Raw genomic sequence first — 19,708 nt, 5'->3', positions numbered from 1 at the left:
CAGAGAAATTCACTTTGTTTGGTAGTTCAGAATGAGAACATATTGGCGTCAATCCATGTGCTTTGTACAATTTTTAACAGGCCACAGTATCAAATAGATGATTAACTCCTGCAAAATGGGCAAAACATGACCAAAACAAATTATTTAGCTTTAGAATGATCAACTTCTAAAACATTGTTCTGGATCATATCTTGACATTTAGCTGTGTTATATAGATTTTTTTTTTCTTAAGTTCATAAATTCCACAAATAATGTTGATGCACACATGAAAAAACAATGGACTGAAATAGAGGTATTTCAGAGAAAAAAGTCAAGGTAGTGATTACTTGCTTACATTCAATTCATTTCCAGCAGTTAGCTTGAAATACTCCCAGTTATATCTAAATTAGGAACAACGTTCTCTGAATGCTCAAGCATTAACACATTATGCAGGATTTATTTGTATCTTTTTTGCCATTCACTCAATATCTAGTAATCAGGGTTTGGGTATAGTGCAAACTATCAAAATGTGCCAGTGATACAGAATGATACTGGGAAGCTGACTGAATGTCAGCAGTGGGGCACAGACAAATTGGTAGATGACTTAGAAAGATGTCAGTTGAAATCTGAAGCAGAGAAAACTAGGGTGATGTATTTTGGGAAGAAAAATAAGAACTTAAGGAAAGGTGCAAGCAAAATAAAGCTGATCCTAGAATTCCTTAAGTGCAGCATTTGTTGAGAGAACAGAAGAGTTGATGTTTTAGATTTAAATTTAGGGCAGCATATTTCAAGGTTGCAATATTGAATGTTATCGAGAGTGGAATGTGGTCCAGAAAACACCAGACTAGGATGTTGTATAGTCACAAAAAGTAGTCAAGAGAACAATGTAAACAAAAGATAAATGCTAATTTTTTCTTTAGGTTTTAAATTTTAAAAGTGGGATGACAAGTTGATATAGCTGTAAATATAACAAGTATGACCTTAAGTTTTATAAACCAGAATGCAGAGTGCAGAAATAAAAGCAGTGTTAAACCTAAATAACTCAGTAGTTCATCACAGTTAAAATGTCTGCAATTGAGCATTTTAGTTCATTTCTTTGGCCATTCAAACTTTTCCTACATTGCTTTCCAGGTTGGAAAGGGCTGTTGTGCTGCTTTAAAGGCAATGGGGTCGATTGTCTATGTCACTGAAATTGATCCAATTTGTGCCCTGCAGGCCTGGTAAGGAGCCAGAATTAAAATGCTGAAAATGTTTGTACATATTTGTTAATGGAGAGAATGGAGGACTTGTAGAAATGGATCTTGTGTACTAGCTACAGAACATAAAGATATATTGTTTAATTTTCTTGCTCACTACTGGATGATCCTGCATTTGATTTCTTCAGACACAATACATTCTGTCATGGTGAAAACATTTTGATCTGTATTTGTGTATGTCTATAGACAGATAGCAGCTGGTGATAACTTGACACCAAAAAGCTGAGTAGCATTCACCGCAAATAATGTCTTTAGTAGTGACACGATGAGAGACAATTATGATTTTGTTGGAAAGCCTTACAGATTTTAGTGAGTTGTCCTCATTTTTAATTGCAAATGATTAAATAGCTCAAAACTGTGATTAACCTGAATATAAGTTCTTATGATATTATTTGAAGGGTATCCTGAGAACTGGGTTCTCTCAGGACCTGAATAAAAATATACAGATTTTATTTCTCATTTAAATCTTATGGTTAAATTTAAATTATTTACATTTTTTAAGAAAAAAAAAGCTATTGGCTTAATGCTTCTTTCCAGCCTTTCATCAGTTTGAGATTATGCAAGGATCAAGATAACATGGAACTTTAAGGAAACCTTTTTGATTTGTTAGATTCCAGGGACACTAAACCTTGGGAATGAGGTACATTGAAATTAAGTGATGTGGTCTGAGAAATTTGACTATTTGGGATATTGCCGTTTGAATCCTTTCCCGTATCACTGTTGGTTGGATTTGCTCTCTTCTAGGGAATTGACTTCATCTTACGTTCACTTTGAAATTTCCGTGGTTTTTGTTTTACTTTACTTTAGCTATGACCTCTAGCCATATTTTGTCATGTAGACCTTTTCACATTTGAACAGTGGTTTGGCTCTGTTTCCTCCTCATTATTGCTTGCCAATCTTTTAGTTGCTGGATGCAATGCTTCTATCCCTTGTCCTTATCACCGTCCTCCCTGCCATGTACGCCTCTTTTAATATCTATCACATTCAACCTTGCTGCTGAGGTTTTCTGGTTTTTCCTCTTGATATCTACTGTCTTTATCTGTCATACAGTCAGAAATCTACAGCATGGAAACAGACCCTTATGTCCAACTCTTTCCTGCCAACCAAATATTCGATATAGATCTAGTCCCATTTTCAGCATAGCAATGTAAGCTCACTTTGCTGAAGTATAGTTCCTTTGTTGTATCAGCCTAATGAAAATAGGTTGTGGTTAAGCCTGTCAGCATGTTGGGGAGTCATGTACCAAATGCTGGCTAGTGATCTTTGCTGTTTGATTATCTTTTGGATGAGGCAGCAGAACAGTTTTCAGTACCTGTGGAATCGCACCCAAGCACAAGTTAGCATGAGAAAAAAAAACTGTGGTAGGCTTTGGCACATCTTGTTGACACCATTGTATTATACTGTAATATAGTTGAACTCTTGCTACAATGGTCCAGTTCTCCATAAAGCAATAAATATAGCCCTAACACTATAGTTGGAGAGGGGATATTGACATGCAAGAACATCTAGGCTTTTGTTGATTATTGGAAAAACCCGTCTGGTTCACTTCTATCTTTTTATAGAAGTAAATCTGCTGTCCTTATCAGATTTGGTCTATATGTGACTCTAGAACCACAGCAATTGGTTAAATCTTAGGCAGTAAATACTGGCCTAGTCAGTGATGTCCACATGCCATGAATGAAGAGAAAAATAAATGGAATCCTATATTCTGATGTTTTCAGCAAAAGACTGATTGTAGCAATGTTTCTAAGCAGAAATATCAAATTGGACAGGATTTTCTCTGAACTGTTGTCCATATCAGTGTAACTCTCAAAAGCTGTGTAAAATGATGCAATTACACCTTTCCTTTGCAGTATGGATGGATTCAGACTCGTCAAATTGAATGAAGTCATTAGGCAGGTGGATGTTGTTATTACTTGCACAGGTAAATTATTAATAATTGTTGTTTAATAAGACTCATTGTAGCAAATTAAGTTCAAGCAACAATTAATGTTTCATTCATTGACTAAATTCTACTTTGGCTGTATTAACATTTTTAGTGCATTGATCCTGGTTAGAATTATGCTTAAGATGAAGATAATAGTTCATTTCTTCAGAAGTGATGAGTATTTCTTTGTGCAAATCTTTACCTTACAGTGAGATTAAAATTTACTCCAGCTATATTTCATAAATTCTGTGCTTCAAAATGATACAAGGACAGCTTAAAAAAGCTTTCTCTGACTATTCACTATTCTATTGCAGTGTCCGTGAATAATCTGCGCAACCAGAGCACATAAGCAATGTAAAATATCTAAACTTTTTTTGTATCAATTTAAATGCCTATCGGTTTTAATGTAGGTAACAAAAATGTTGTAACCAGAGAGCACCTGGATCGCATGAAGAATGGCTGTATCGTTTGCAACATGGGACATTCCAATACTGAGATTGATGTGGTATGTAGCTACATAATTTAATTCAATGTACTAAATTCAGTGTGGAATGTAACTGGATGTGAGATAACTAACCTAATCATGCCAATATTGAGACCTAAAGACACTCAACTCTACGAGAGAAGAAATTCCTCCTCTCCTCAGTCTTAAATGGTCAACACTATTTGCATCTCCTCAGATACTGAAGCAGCCTAGTTGCATATGCAATAAAATCTGAACAAATCTAGGCTTAGGCTGGGAAGTGACAAAATCATACCATAGAAGTCCCAGTCAATGATCATCAACAAGGAAGAATCTAACCATCAGTCTTTAGCATTCAGTGGTGTTCCCATTGCTGAATTCTCCACAGTCAACAACCATTTACCAGAAGTGAACTGGACTAGCCATTAAGTGCTGTAGCTACAAGATCCAAGCAAAGATTAGATATTCTGCAGTGAGAACCTTGCCTCCTTCCACCCAAATGTCTGTCTATCAGCGATGCTGCAAAAGGTAGGAGTGTCATGGAATACTCTCCACTTGCCTGTGAGTGCAACCCAAACAGCAGAATCCCTACAGTATGTGTAAACAGGCCACTTGGCCCAACAAGTCCACACCAACTCTCTGAAGAGCATTCCCCCCCACCACAAGACCCATACACCTAACCTACACATCCCTGAACACTATGGGCAATTTAGCATGGCCAATCCACCTAACCTGCACATCTTTGGACTGCGGGAGGAAACCGGAGCACTGGAGGAAACACACACAGACACGGGGAGAATGTGCAAACTCCACAGAGACAGTTGCCCGTGGCTTGAATCAAACCTGGGTTCCTGGTGCTGTAAGGCAGCACCGCTAATCACTGAGCCACAGTGCCATCCCAACACTCAGACAAGTTGTCATCATCCAAGATACAGTAGTCAACAATTGGCAACTCTTACACCATGTTCAACATTCACTTGTTTCACTACTGATGCACAGTTACAGCTGTGTGTACCATCTGCAAGATGTACTGTAGAAGGGTCTAGGTAAATTGCCAAAGTACCTTCCAAATCACAACCTCCACACCAGAAGGAAAATGGCAGTAGATACATGCAAGCACCACAACATGCAAGTTTCTGTCTAAGCCATGCCGCATCCTGACCTCAAACTGTTTTCCTGTTCCTTCATTGGTGCTGGATCAAAATAAGCAAACTAATTTATTGACATCACTGTCTAGCTACATCATGTGGTTCAAAAGAGCAGCTCATTCCCACTTCTCAAGGGCAGTTAGGGATGGGCAATAAATGCTGGCCCAACAGCAAACCATTGCCCTCTCATCAGAAAGGCCACCCACTATTTCAATAATTTTATGAATGCCAATTTTTCTTTGAGCCTTTCACTCGTTGTGGGCATTAATGGCTAGGCAACGTTTGTTATTCATCCCTTCTTGGCCTTGAAAAGGTGGTGGAGTGCTGCCTTCTTAAATTACTGCAGTCCATCATGCGATCAGTGTATGCAATGCTGTTAGGGCAGATCAAGTAATTGGTCAGTATGAATACCCAGAGTGATGAGGATGTAACTGCCCAATATGCATTTTCAAAAGCAAGAACTGGTATGCACTGCACCTTAGTAATGCCACGTATTTTGTTTTTTAAGGCAAGCCTTCGAACTCCAGAGCTCACATGGGAGCGTGTTAGGTCACAAGTCGATCATGTCATTTGGCCAGATGGAAAAAGGATTGTGTTGCTGGCTGAGGTATTTTTGTATTTGTAAAAATGTTCAGTTTACCATTGATCTATGTAATTTGTAAATACCTGTCCCATCATTTCTGTGCCAATTTTCTGGAGGTTATGACACCAACTATTTACTTATAAACCACCTTGAGTGTGGTTAAAAAAAATCCCAAAGCCTTATTAAATAAAGCTAGATATTGAGCCACATTGAGTAATATTCAGACAGGTAATTAAAACGTTGACCAAAAGTAGAGTTCTTAAGAAGGAAAGAGATCTAAAGGAGGGAATTCCACAGCTTAAGCAACCGCAGACTGGGCCAACAATGATGGAGCAATTAAATTCTGGGAACCTTTAAGAGGTTAGAAATAGATAAGTAAAAGTGCCTACAAAGATAGGGAGGAGTGAGACCATGGAGGCACTTGTAAACCTGAATTTGAATTTTAAACTTGATGAGATAGTGTAGGTTAGCGAGAACAGTTGTGGTGGGTGTTACAAAGGTAGAAATAGATAGTTTTGGTAATGGCTCAAATGTGTACTCAGTAACTCATCATCTGTTCAGATATGACAAAAGGTTGCAAATAGTGTGGTTTACCCTCACACAGTTGCCAGGGTACATGGGGTTAGTAGCTAAGGAACTGTGTTTTTATTGGCTCCAAAAATAATGGCTTTGATCTTAATGTTTGGTTATGGGAATTATTGTCCAGTCCTGGATGTCAGACAATCTGACAATTTAGTACGGGTGAAAAGAGTCCTGAGTGCAGATGGTGAGGTGGAGCTGGGTGCTGTCAGCATACATGTGGAAACTAAAGCTGTATTTTCTTTTTCAAATAAGTTGCTGATGAACAGCATGAATATGAGTAAAGGAGGGTTTCAGGATAGACTCACAAAAGACATCAGAGGAGGTATAGAAGCAACAGGAGATTGAAAGTCTTGATTTTAATTTGATAGATAAGAATAGAATTAGTGAGGGATTGGTAGGGCAAGGAAATCAGCGTGGTCCTCTTTAAGAGTTACCTTCATTACAACTGTAATGGAGTCTCTGTGCTCTTACTAAATGAATAGTATAGGTGGTGGACAAAATGCTCTCGTTAATATGTACCCAACTTCTGATTATTTTTTAAAAAGCTGTGCTTTTAGGCAAGAGCTGGTTATGAAAATTGAGAATTTTAATAAAAATAACATCACTGGGCAGTTGAAGCTTAGCTCTTGAGATTACCCTGCGTTCAGATTTGTTTCAGGGTTAAAGATCTGGAGTTGAATAACTGAGTCCTATTTTTTGTTTTATCTAGGGACGACTGCTGAACTTGAGCTGCTCTACTGTCCCTACCTTCGTGCTGTCAATTACTGCTACCACACAGGTAAGGGATAACTGAATAGTATAGCAATTTATTGTCACTTGTATTTATGAAAATAAGTGAGATGTGTATCAGTCGCCACAATTTGGCACAATTTTAGTTACAGAAATTATAAAAAGAAATAATTGAGACAAAGTTAGGACAAAATTCATCTTTTGTTCCCTCCATGGCAATCTGGGTTTATGAAGTAGCTATGGAACACCGCTGCTGAGATTGTCAAAGTAAGGATTTCCGGACCGGACCCACCAAGCTAACACCGCCGAAGCTGACACCCTCACTGCAGTGGCAAAGACGAATAGACTGGAGCCACCAAGCCACCAGTGCTGAATTTGTCGTTCAAGCCATTGTCAATTTAGTTACTACCCAAAACTGCCACATTGCTGCCTGAGCCACAAGCAACAAATCAGAACCATCATGCTACCACCACTGAAACCGCCACACTGCCGGCAGGAGGAATGGACCGGACCCAAACCAGAAATATGTTTTTATGTTCCTGACTTGGTAACCTTGGAATGGAGATGTGTGCTGTGAGACTGACATGGAACACTTTCAGCAAATGAATTTCTTCTGCATGAATTCAAGAGGCATTTGTCTCTAACTTGATCTTACCATGTCATGTGGCAATTCCCATCATATCAATCGTGGCCATTTCTAACTTTGTTTTGTCCTCAGCCCGCAGCTTCCTTCTCTGTTATAGCAAAGCTAAACCAATTGCGACTGTACTCGCTGGAGTTTAGAAGAATGAGGTGATCTTGTTGAAACAGGATTCTTAACGTGCTTTGAGACAAAAAAAACCTGCAGATGCTGGAATCCAAGATAGACGAGCAGGAGGCTGGAAGAACACAGCAAGCCAGGCAGCATCAGGAGATGGTGAAGTCAACATTTCGGGTGTAACTCCTCTTCAGGACTGGGGGTGGGTGTAAGGGGAGCTGCAAATAAAGGGGCTGGCAGAGGCAGTGTGAGAGGTAGGGATAGGTTAAACAGTTAGATGGTACATCCTGGTTGGTCAATAGGAGGAATGAATCTAGTAGGTGGTTAGAAGGAATGATCGATGAGAGGAATAAAAGGGAGGGGTTGGGAAGGCAGTTGGGTGATGGGAAGGGATGTGACTTGAAATTGGAGAAATCGATGTCGAGTCCTTCAGGCTGTAAGCTGCCCGTCTCCTGCTTTACACCCACCCCTAGCTCTGAAGAAGGGTTACACCTGAAACATTGACTTCACCTCCTGATGCTGCCTGGCTAAGTGTTCTTCCAGCCTCTTCCTCAAGGGGCTTGCCAGGGTAAATGCTGAGAGGATGTTTCCCCTCATGGGAGAGTTGATGATCAGACTGCATACTCTCAGAATAAAGAGGTGACAATTTAAGACTGAGATGTGAAGGAGTTTCTTCTGAGGGTTGAATCTTTGCCCCCACATCACTCTGGGGCAAGGAGTTCCAGAGTCCTTGTGTATATTTAAGGCTGAGATAAATGTATGGATTCTTGATCGGTGAAGGAATCGAGATTTATGGGAAAACGCAAGAAAGTGGATGTCAGGAATGTTGTATCAACCATGATCCTGTTGAATGGTGGACTAGGCTCGAACACCTGAACAACCTACTGCTATTCCATTTCTTCTGGTCCCAAACAACTGCCTCCAATATCGGCTCTTAGAAAACTCCTCTTTCCCCCACCTGAGTGTCAGCATAAATAACATCTTTCCCTACCTATTGTCAATTCTGATGGAGCATCACTGGACTCAACATTTGCTCTCAGTTTTGCTCTCTACAGAAAGCTGCCAAATCTGCTTTCTTTCTACAGCATTGTTTTTGTTGCTGTTTTTTTGAGTTTTATAATCTCCTCTAAAGAAAGATGAGATGCTTTATGATTTAAGAGGTGCATTATAAATAAAGGTTGTAATTTGGGGTCTTTACAATTCACTAGAACAGGTGACTCCGATCTCTCTATCAAACACTGAGTTTAATTGTCAGTGTGAAGTGCAGGCTGCCAAGATTGCCCAGATTTGGGCCAACAACTGTAAAACAATTTGGTTCTGTTTGGCTGATCAGTTTTGTTTAAATGTATACTTTCAGTGACACAGCACCACATTATTCACAGTGTTATTCTTGATGTATACTGCTTCCACCCACTGTACTGGTAATCAAACCGTATTGTATCAAGCTGGAACAAAATGGGGCACTTCAACCAAAGGTACAATAGGAGGTGCACTAGCTATTTTGAGCTTTCTGTAGCATTTGTGCAATTGACATTTTCTGTTTTATTAGTTGATCTTGTCTGGGATGGCGTATAGAGAGGTGGCTTCAAAGTCCCGGAGCTAAAGAAAAGAAAATCTTGGCAGGAGTTTCCACTCTTGACCTTCTAGTGCGCCACTGCAGAAAAATGCACTTTCATGTGCCTTTGTTACTTGGTTGCAGGGTTAAGAGGAAAGTTGACAACTGTACTTGAGCCTAAGTTGGGACCTTCAGTAGTGGAGAGATAGACATAAATAAACATTTTCCCTTCTAGGTTTCCTTTAATGTTGCACTATTTCGTGCAATGCTTGTGGACTCTATTTTAATTGGGGAAAATGATTGTTAAGAATGACTAAATATTTACTTCTGAGAACTGAGTTCTTATTTCCCAAGATAACACATTTAAGGGCTTCCTGATTAACACAAAACACACAGGTATTATTCATAAGGAACAAGTATTATCTCAGCGTATATAACAAAGACCTCCAGCAGCATCATGGGAAGAGTTGCTAGAAACCCCTTGAGACTTTAATTGTTAATTGGCAATTGAATGAAAACCTCTGCCCCAGTTTAACGCACGTTGGAATGTTTCTCCCAACCTTTTAATTTTTGAACAATTGTTGATACATTTGCTTTGATTTCCCACTTTTTTAACATGAACTATCACCAATTGTAACTAATTTTCAACCCAACTTTTTCCTATCCTGAAAGAACTGAGTCTTGCTAAAGAACATTTTTTTTTTGAGAATGACAGCCGTCTGTTACCTCACCCATGTTTATGTGAAGCTAGTTAATGAACAGTCTTCTGGAACATGATGGGAGGGAGAGGAATGAACTGTGGCTGAGGGTCATCCTGTTCTTGCCCAGTATCACATGCCTGTCTCAAAATCACTCATGCACCCTAGTCAGCCAAAGTGGTACTGAGTCCAAGCATTGTGGGCAACTATGACTGTTTGAAGCCAAATAGTTTGGGCTGCAAGCCATTTTGTTTTACTTATTACTTTCACTGTTTGTACAAAATGTAGAAGTTAAGAACTTGGTTTGTTATCCATAGGCACTGGCAATGATAGAGCTGTACAATGCCCCAGAAGGACGGTACAAGCAAGATGTTTACTTGCTGCCTAAGAAAATGGGTAAGTTCCACAACACATACATACATTTGCTGCAGTACATGCTCTGAAGGTGACCCAGAGCGGCAGATCTTGGGATTGAATTCAAAATTTCAGAGCTTTGAATGAGTGATCATTGTCAGCATCCACCCATATGTGGAGCAAATCAAATTCATGTGGATGTGGTAGTTTGATAGAATTTGACTTATACATTTAAATAAATTGACCAAAGAGAAATGAAAGAAAGAGAACTTATTTTTAATTGAGCGAAACGGTTATGATTCATTCTGAAATTTCTACACAGCATGTTCTCATTTATTGACCATAAGGAAAAAATAATCAATTTTCAATTCTTCATTTTCTCACATGGCCAGGTGGGAGAGCAGGAGGGATACTACTTGCAGCTTAGCTGTCCATGTGAAATTGTATTTTTACTTAATTTAGCCTTATTTGAAACTACTTGACAAATGTGCATGTGTGCGCACACGTGATGAGAGAGAGGGCACAAGACAGGTGGTCTCACAATACCAGAGACAGATGAATGTCTAAAATGGCACAAAAGACAAACACACTTTTTCAGGAGTTTGTCCTGTGGTGATTTGTGAACTGTTATTTCGCAGGCCGACCAGAAGAATTCAACAAAAAGCTTTGTGGACTGGGTCTTTACTGGGCTAAAGTCAATTATTAAAACTTCTGAATCTATTGTTAACTCATGTTTTTCAGATGAATATGTAGCAAGTCTTCACCTGCCCACATTTGATGCTCATCTGACAGAATTGTCAGATGAACAGGCAAAATACCTGGGATTGAACAAGAATGGCCCTTTCAAGCCAAATTATTATCGGTAAGAAGCAAACAAAAGTTACTAAATTGACCATTTTGGGGCATGATAAGTTCAGCTATTGATAGGTAGCAGATTTGAATGTAATGATGGGTAAAAGATTGGGCATTCTGATGGGAACTATAGATGAAACCGATTCTTTATACAGTCCTTGAGAGGAACAAAAATGCAAACATCTAAAAGAGTGAAAAGCACCTCTGCTTTAAACTGTTTGAGGATCCCAGTTTTGAAATTATCATGGCCATTATGAATTTATCTATTTACAAATCTTAAACTATGGCCTCTCAAATGATTGCATTTTTGTATTTATCGAGGTGTGAAATAGACAAGAGGTGCAGGAGTAGGCCATTCTGCCCTTCGAGCCTGCACCGCCATTCAATATGATTATGGCTCATCATCCTTAATCAGTATCCTGTTCCTGCCTTATCTCCATAACCCTTGATTCCACAATCCTTGAGAGCTCTATCCCACTCTTTCTTAAATGAATCCAGAGACTGGGTCTCCACTGCCCTCTGGGGCAGAGCATTCCACAGAGCCACCACTCTCTGGGTGAAGAAATTTCTCCTCATCTCTGTTCTAACTGGTCTATCCCGTATTTTTAAGCTGTGTCCTCTGGTTCGGCACTCACCCATCAGCGGAAACATGTTTCCTGCCTCCAGAGTGTCCAATCCTTTAATAATCTTATATGTCTCAATCAGATCCCCTCTCAGTCTTCTAAACTCAAGGGCATACAAGCCCAGTTGCTCCAGTCTTTCAGTGTAAGGTAATCCCGCCATTCCAGGAATTGACCTCATGAACCTATGCTGCACTCCCTCAATAGCCAGAATGTCTTTCCTCAAATTTGGAGACCAGGACTGCACACAGTACTCCAGGTGTGGTCTCATCAGGGCCCTGTACAGCTGCAGAAGAACCTCTTTGCTTCTATACTCAATCCCTCTTGTTATGAGGGCCACCTTCATTGGCTGGTGTACAAGAACACTCTGATCTCTCTGTACTGCCCCTTTACCTAAAGTAATTCCATTTAGGTAGTAATCTGCCTTCTTGTTCTTGCCACCAAAGTGGATAACCATACATTTATCCACATTAAACTGCATCTGCCATGCATCTGACCACTCACCTAACCTATCCAGGTCACCCTGTAATTTTCTAACATTCTCCTCACATTTCACCCTGCCACCCAGCTTAGTATCATCAGCAAATTTGCTAATGTTATTGCTAATACCATCTTCTGTATCATTAACATATATTGTAAAATGCTGCGGTCCCAGTACTGATCCCTGCGTTACCCCACTGGTCACTGCCTGCCATTCTGAAATGGAGCCGTTTATCACTACTCTTTGTTTCCTATCAGCCAACCAACTTTCAATCCAAGTTAGTACTTTGCCCTCAATACCATGCGCCCTAATTTTGCTCACTACCCTCCTATGTGGGACTTTATCAAAAGCTTTCTGAAAGTCCAGGTACACTACATCTACTGGATCTCCTTCGACCATTTTCAGAGTTACATCCTTAAAAAAATCCAGAAGATTAGTCAAGCATGATTTCCCCTTCATAAATCCATGCTGACTCTGACCTATCCTGTTACTACTATCCAGATGTGTCGTAATTTCATCCTTTATAATAGACTCCAGCATCTTTCCCACCACTGAGGTCAGACTAACTGGTCTATAATTTCCTGTTTTCTCTCTCCCACCTTTCTTAAAAAGTGGTACAACACTAGCCACCCTCCAATCCGCAGGAACTGATCCCAAATCTATCGAACTCTGGAAAATAATCACCAATGCATCCATGATATCTCGAGCCACCTCCTTCAGTACCCTGGGATGTAGACCATCAGGCCCTGGAGACTTATCAACCTTCAGACCTAACAGTCTTTCCAACACCAATTCCTGGCAAATATAAATTCCCTTAAGTTCAGGTCCTTCAGCCACTGTTACCTCAGGGAAATTGCTTGTGTCTTCCCCAGTGTACACAGGTCTGAACTACCAATTCAATTCTTCTACCATTTCTTTGTTCCCTGTAATATATTCCCCTGTTTCTGTCTTCAAGGGCCCAATTTTAGACTTGACCATTTTTTTGCCTTTCACATACCTAAAAGCACTTTTACTATCCTCCTTTATATTATTGGCCAGTTTACCTTCGTACCTCATTTTTTCTCTGCGTATTTCCTCCTTAGTAATCCTCTGTTGTTCTTTAAAAGCTTCCCAGCCCTCCGTTTTCCCACTTATCTCTGCTATGTTCTTCTTTTTCTCTTTTCACTTTATATGTTTCTTAACTTCCCTTGTCAGCCACGGCCACCCATGCTTCCTCCTTGGATCTTTCTTCCTTTTTGGAATGAACTGATCCTGCAACTTCTGCATTATACACAGAAATATCCGCCATTGTTCCTCCACTGTCATCCCTGCTAAGGTATTGCACCATTGAACTTTGGCCAGCTCCTCCCTCATAGCTCCATAGTTCCCTTTATTCAACAGAAATATTGTCACTTCTGATTGTACCCCCTCCCTCTCAAATTGCAGATTGAAGCTTATTATATTATGGTCACTATTTCCCAATGGCTCCTTCACTTTGAGGTCCCTGACCAATTCTGGTTCATTGCACAATACCAGACCCAGAATTGCCTTCTCCCTGGTAGGCTCCAGCACCAGCTGTTCTAAGAATCCATCTCTGAGGCACTCCACAAAATCTCTTTCTTGAGGTCCAATACCATCCTGATTCTCCCAGTCTACCTGCATGTTGAAATGCCCCATAACAACTGTAGTAACATCTTTGTGACAGGCCAATTTCAGCTCCTGATTCAACTTACATCCGACATTCAGACTACTGTTTGGGGGCCTGTAGATAGATCCCAAGAGGATCTTTTTACCCTTAGTATTTCTCCGCTCTATCCACATTGACTCTACATCCCCCTGATTCTAGGTCCCCCCTGCGCAAGGGACTGAATATCATCCCTTACCAACATGGCCACCCCACCCCCTCTGCCCGTCAGTCTGTCCTTACGATAGCACGTGTAGCCTTGAATATTAATTTCCCAGGCCCTGTCCACTTGAAGCCACGTCTCAGTTATCCCCACAATATCGTATCTGCCAATTTCCAAAAGAGCCTCAAGCTGATCCATCTTCTTTCTAATGCTTCGTGCATTCATGTATAGTATTTTTAATTTGTTACTGCCCTCACCCTTCCCATCAACTCCAATTTCACTCAACCTTACAGCATGGTCCCTTTCTGAGTTTTCTGCCTCATTGATACAGTTGTCTTTCTTGACTTCCCTTGTTGTAACTTTCCCTCCAATTTCCTTCTTAAACATCCAGTTTGTTCCCCCCCCCCCCCCCCCCCCCCCCCCCCCCGCTACTTTGTTTAAACGTAGCGGTTTTGCAGTAGCAAACCTGCCTGCCAGAATGCTGGTCCCTAACCTATTAAGGTGCAAACCGTCTCTCTTGCTTACCACAAAACATACCCCAGTGATCCAAGAATTTAGATCCTTGTTTCCTGCACCAGTTCCCCAGCCACACGTTCAAGTCCATTATCTCCCTGTTTCTGGCCTCACCAGCCCGAGGAACTGGAAGCAAACCGGAGATAACCACCTTGGACGTCCTGCTTTTCAGCCTTCTTCCTAGTTCTCCGAAGTCCCGCTGTAGCATGTCCCTCCTCTTCTTCCCGACATCATTTGTGCCGACATGTACCACCACCTCTGGCTCTTCACCTTCGTCCTTGAGGATTTCCTGCACACTGTCTGTGATGTCTTTAACCCTGGCACCAGGAAGGCAACACACCATCCTTAAGTCCCGTCTGCTACCACAAAAACCCCGATCAGTTTCTCTCACGATGTAGTCCCCTATTACCATGGCTCTGTGTGATGTCTGACTCTTCCGCTCTGCCACCGTGCCAACTTTTGATTGACAGACCTGGCCGCCTCACGGACTGGCAGTGTGATCTGTCTCTACTGTTTCCAAAAGAATCAACTTGTTCCTGACAGGTACTTCCCCTGGGGTGTCTTGCACCTGTCTCCCCTCTGCCTTCCTCATTGCTCTCTTCTGGTACGATTGGTGTAATAACCTCACTGAAGGTCTTGTCCAGAAAGATCTCGTTCTCCTGATGAGCCTAAGGTCCTCGAGTTCTTTCATCAGTGCTGAAATATGCTTTGTCAGTAGCTGAACGTGCACACACTTTCCACACTTATACGAGCCAGACACACCAAAGTTGTTGACCTCCCACATCAAGCACATAGCACACTGAACCAGCTTGGCAGTCATGTCTTCACCCTCTTCAACTGTGGCGTAATCACTTCACTCAACGTCCTTGTCAAAGACTCCTGAGCTAAAGCCTCAGTCTTCAATCCACAGGAACTTCCTTTGACCCTCTTTTTGGGGCAAGTCTGTGGACTTTTAATTTAGGTTAGAGGAGGAGGTGGGAGAGAGGCCCTACTTTGTAGGACCTGGGGTCTAGAACACACCCGCTCAAATAACAATCATTTACCTTCCCGACTGGCTTTACGCTCTGCCTTCACTTCCGCCCAGATGCAGCCACTCTCTGATGCGAAAAGACCATTGGCGTCGAGGTAAGTTCTTTAAATAACAAATCGCTTACCTTCCCGACTGGTTTTGCACTCTGCCTTCACTCCCACCCAGCTCCCGCCACTCTCTGATGCGAAAAATTGATTATTTTTGCACCTGACCCAGCATCAAATATTCTTTGGCCAGGTTTAACTTTGTGTAAAACTCCTTCTGCGACATAAACACACAGATACAGGATTGATCAGTCTCCTGTGGTTCCCTAGCAAACACTTGCAGTTCATAACAATACAAAGAAAAACTACTCTTGAATGGGCAGCACCAGTGCTCTGGAACCCAACATAGCTGCGCTTTTTGCATCTACAGATAGGGCTGTGAAGAATGGGGCAAGGAACTATTCAAACTGTAACTCAAGAAATTCTGCAGAGAATAAATGTCAGGTGAAGAACTTTGTGTAGAAGTGACTCCTGTCTTTTACCTGACACTAGCCAAGCGAAGCATTTGCTGATACTTTGTGCATTTCTTTTGTCCTAGGTATTAAATGCAAAAACTATAACAACAAACAAAAGGAGGAGTCTTTCATCACTACTGTACAGGATCAAAACCTCTGATTTAGAGCTGGCCTTGATTAAGTAGTTTTAGGTATATAGTCATTTATTTATTTAAATAGAATGTGTATAATCCCACCAGACGGTTTTACTGCACTAGAAGATGACAGTGTTTCCGCTTAATGTGATTATTTTTCTTCTATTGCTGTAGTCTTTTAAAATTTAAAATAGTGAATTGGTAACATCCTAGCTATTAACTGCGGAAATGAAACAATGCAAAATGAAAAATCAAACCGTCAGCTGTTTTAAAAGATTTAAGGTGCACATATTCCAGTCTTTTTTTTTCTTTAGTTTGTTTTTTTGTTGAATAAAACAGTAAGGCAAAGAAATGGTTAATTGCTTCATATTTTGAATATCATTATAGACTTCCTCTGAGGAGATTTTTTTTTGGAAAGAAAGGTCCAGCAGAATGAGCTGGAGCACTCAAACTATAACTCGTCACTTATGTTCTGTTTCCGAATCTTTTTTAAGGAGTCAGGTCTAGCAGACTAGGAACTGTCTGACAGGTCAGGTAGTGTAGCACTTAAAATTTCTTCTTTACAGAGCTGCTGTTCTTGGCTCAAGTCCCTGACAGTGTTTGATAGTTGGTGTCACCTGTTGTAAATGTGAGCTGCTTCTGCCTCACCTAGGGCACGAGCTTTGAGTCATTGGAGCATGTGAAGCCTAGAACAATGTGTGGGACTGACTGGGTCACCAAATGTTGCACAGGCAATCTGCAGACCCTTCATCCACCTTTTGGTATTTCTTTTTTGAATTTAAAAAAAAAGTGAGCTGTCTAGTTATTTTGTGATTGATTCAAAGTACAAGTAGAATAAAATTGCATTTTGGCTCAGCAGCTCTTAAATGAAAGAGTGGAATTATTGGCTGTTTTATAAAGAAAAGCTGCATTTGTTAGCATACCAGTGGATTTACATTGTTGAAACACAATTGTGGTGTTTGATGCCAGTGTGTTTTTGATTTAATTTATTACTCTATTTTTTCCCATCATCCTTGGAAGCTTCAAATGGTACTAGCTGTTACAAACTTATAGCTGATGGTTAGGACTTGTGATTTGCCCTTAGCCCAATCTAACATTTGCATTGATTTCGGAATTTTTGTCTGAAGGTGTACTGCAGCGAATTCGTCCTGGCAGTAAATGGCAAAATGTTACATGATTTTAACCATAAACCTACAGATTTTAAAACACCGATTGGTCCACTGACCCTCTGTCAGCTGTCAGATCAAGCTGTATACATTGCGCCATTCCTGTCCCCATTAAATTTTCATATTTTGTACTCTAATGACAAATCACTTGCCCTATCAATGGCTACCAGTATAATTATTTGTCAGAAATATATTATGTATGTTAAGCAAGTGCTGTCTTATTTAAACATTTGGTCACATCTGTTTTAGGATCTCAACAAATATCTTGACCCTATGCATTTCTGCAAGCTGCTATATTTGTGGGTTTATTTTCTTCAAAACTAATGGCTATATCTGAATCTCAGCCAGTTTTAGTGACTTATTTTTAATTTTTATGATCGTGGAGAAGGGGTGGCAGTGAATGTAATAATTATCAAAAGTAACAAATAAAAGTTTGAGGGGAAGAGGACACCAGCAATCTGCTCAGGAGAGCAGAAAAATCAACTTTTAAAAGAAAATAAATCATCTGTTTATCTGCACAAACAGTTTCAAAGTTGAGGTAACTATTTTAAGTACTGTATTAATGGTCAAGTATTGTAGTAGATGAGCAATAATGAATCTGTAATCATTAAACCCAAATAAAGTCTTGATAAAATTCAAAGTATTTTGATTTTGATTTTTCTGTTGCACCTGATTCATTTTTTCAATGAGGCATATTTTAATTTTCAACATTGCTTAAGTTATTTTTCTAGCTTTCATTCCCTGTGTTTGCATTTGGAGAGTGAGACAGACCAACTCAAAGACATTCTTCCTGATTGGTCACAAGCACACCAAGGTTATAGGTTTGCAGTGTGGGAAGCATCTTTCTCCATCCCTAATGCTGACTTAGAAGCTATCTAAACTCTTTTGAGAACAAGTTTGATAATGTGTGAATTAATGTGTGACTTAGTTATAAAGAAGGTTTAATTTGCAATCTATGGTTATCATACACCAAAATGCTGAATCTTGCTATCATTTTCATTTGGCTTCTATGTCCAAAACTCCTGTAATCACAATGTATTTGCAATTTTGGAAATGATTTGGAAAACATACCCTGCAAAGACTGCAACAACATTGCATTGGACAGACAGGCAGGAAACTAGTGATAGGATACATGAGCACCAACTCTCCACCAAAAGACATGACCAACTATCATTAGTACGTGCATACACAGGAAAAGGGACATCAGTTTGACTGGGACAATACATCTATTGTGGGGCAGGCCAAGCAAAGACATGCACAGGAATTCCTAGAGGCCTGGCATTCAAACTGGAGTTCCGTTAACAAACATCAATTTGGACCCCATTTACCAACCTCTCGGAAAAAGAACCAGAAGTGATATCACCCACCTCAACAGACTGAGACATGTGAATAGCAAGTGGGACAACACGAGCACTTCATAAGAGGCGCACTGATGATGCTACCTAACATGGTGACACAACATCTGAGAACAAATCTACCAGCTGAGCGAGCAAACTTACAACCTGATCCACAATGTATTCCACATTAAGTCCCCTTTCTTTTCACCTTCGTTGCCTCCCCATTTCTTCCCTACTGGCATTGATTACAAAATTTCTGGCCTTGTTTACAAATCTCTCAATGTCTTAGAATTCCTACAGTGCGGAAACAGGCCCTTCCGCCAAACACATCCACACCAACCATCCGAAGAGTAACCTACCCAGACCCATTCCTGTCTACTACATTTACCCCTGACTAATGCACCTAGCCTATACATCCTGAACATTATGAGCAATTGTGTATGGCCAGTTCATCTAACCTGCACGTCTTTGGATTGTGGGAGGAAACCCGCACAGACACTGGGAGAATGTGCAAACTCCCAAGGGTGGAATTAAACCAGGGTCCCTGGCACTGGAAGGCAGCAGTGCTAACCACTGAACCACCATAAGGTCCTTGAAATTCTACTCTCTGAAATATGCTCCAACCCTCCATGCAAATTTCCCTTTACTCCTCCAAATTTGGTTACCTTTACAACCCTATCCACATCATCTTTAGTTCAAATTGTTTTGTCACTTTGGTCCCTATTCTTATAACATATCCTTAACTACCACTACCTTGCTTCTGTCCTTTTACAATACCTCTTGAAAACATACTTCCTTGACTGTATCTCAGTCTGCAGTTGTTCTTACTTGTGCTAATTTCCAATTAATTATAATCATCAAGTTGCGATACCTTTGCCTTCTATCTTTGACCCCCTGCTATGTAGAAATAAGTGACAAGTTAATTCATAACATGCCTAATGGCCAGATATAGACGCTAAGGAAAGATGAGCTAGAAAAGAAGCTTGAGTGAAGAGGGAAAAGTTAAGCATACTAATCCAAAAGATCCCATGGTTTTGTCTCTTCATATCCTTTTGAGAAAAAACAAAATATTCTTCATATTGATCTAGTAATTCAAAAGCCCTGACTGGAAGTTGGCTGGTCATGTTCCTTCCTATTTTAAAAAGCCACAGCTCATTCCACAATTGTAACTGATGAAAGCACAAAGATGTATTCAGAATTTAAGTTGTATGTTTCAAAC

At 40.4% G+C, this 19,708-nt stretch overlaps 1 protein-coding gene across 8 annotated transcripts in view; it reads left to right on the top strand.

The window, feature by feature from the left end:
* ahcyl2b (adenosylhomocysteinase like 2b) overlaps positions 1-17,792 on the top strand; it is a 95,388-nt gene extending 77,596 nt beyond the window's left edge. For 4 of the 8 annotated variants that reach the window (XM_060842736.1, XM_060842741.1, XM_060842738.1 and 1 more), the window contains 8 exons: positions 1,111-1,199; positions 3,089-3,159; positions 3,573-3,667; positions 5,282-5,380; positions 6,648-6,716; positions 9,995-10,073; positions 10,773-10,893; positions 15,936-17,792. In XM_060842736.1, coding sequence (XP_060698719.1) covers positions 1,111-1,199; positions 3,089-3,159; positions 3,573-3,667; positions 5,282-5,380; positions 6,648-6,716; positions 9,995-10,073; positions 10,773-10,893; positions 15,936-15,942 — 630 coding nt within the window. In that variant the 3' untranslated portion in view covers positions 15,943-17,792. Of the gene's footprint in view, positions 1-1,110; positions 1,200-3,088; positions 3,160-3,572; positions 3,668-5,281; positions 5,381-6,647; positions 6,717-9,994; positions 10,074-10,772; positions 10,898-15,935 lie in introns of those variants that run through there. The other 4 variants (XM_060842740.1, XM_060842742.1, XM_060842739.1 and 1 more) reach the window with 1 other exon arrangement.
* Positions 17,793-19,708: the final 1,916 nt, after the last annotated feature.

This window comes from Hemiscyllium ocellatum, chromosome 23 (genome assembly GCF_020745735.1).
Source record: "Hemiscyllium ocellatum isolate sHemOce1 chromosome 23, sHemOce1.pat.X.cur, whole genome shotgun sequence".
Lineage (NCBI taxonomy): Eukaryota > Metazoa > Chordata > Chondrichthyes > Orectolobiformes > Hemiscylliidae > Hemiscyllium > Hemiscyllium ocellatum.
The sequence above is the reverse complement of the archived record's forward strand: the minus strand, read 5'-3'. Positions and strand labels throughout refer to the sequence as shown.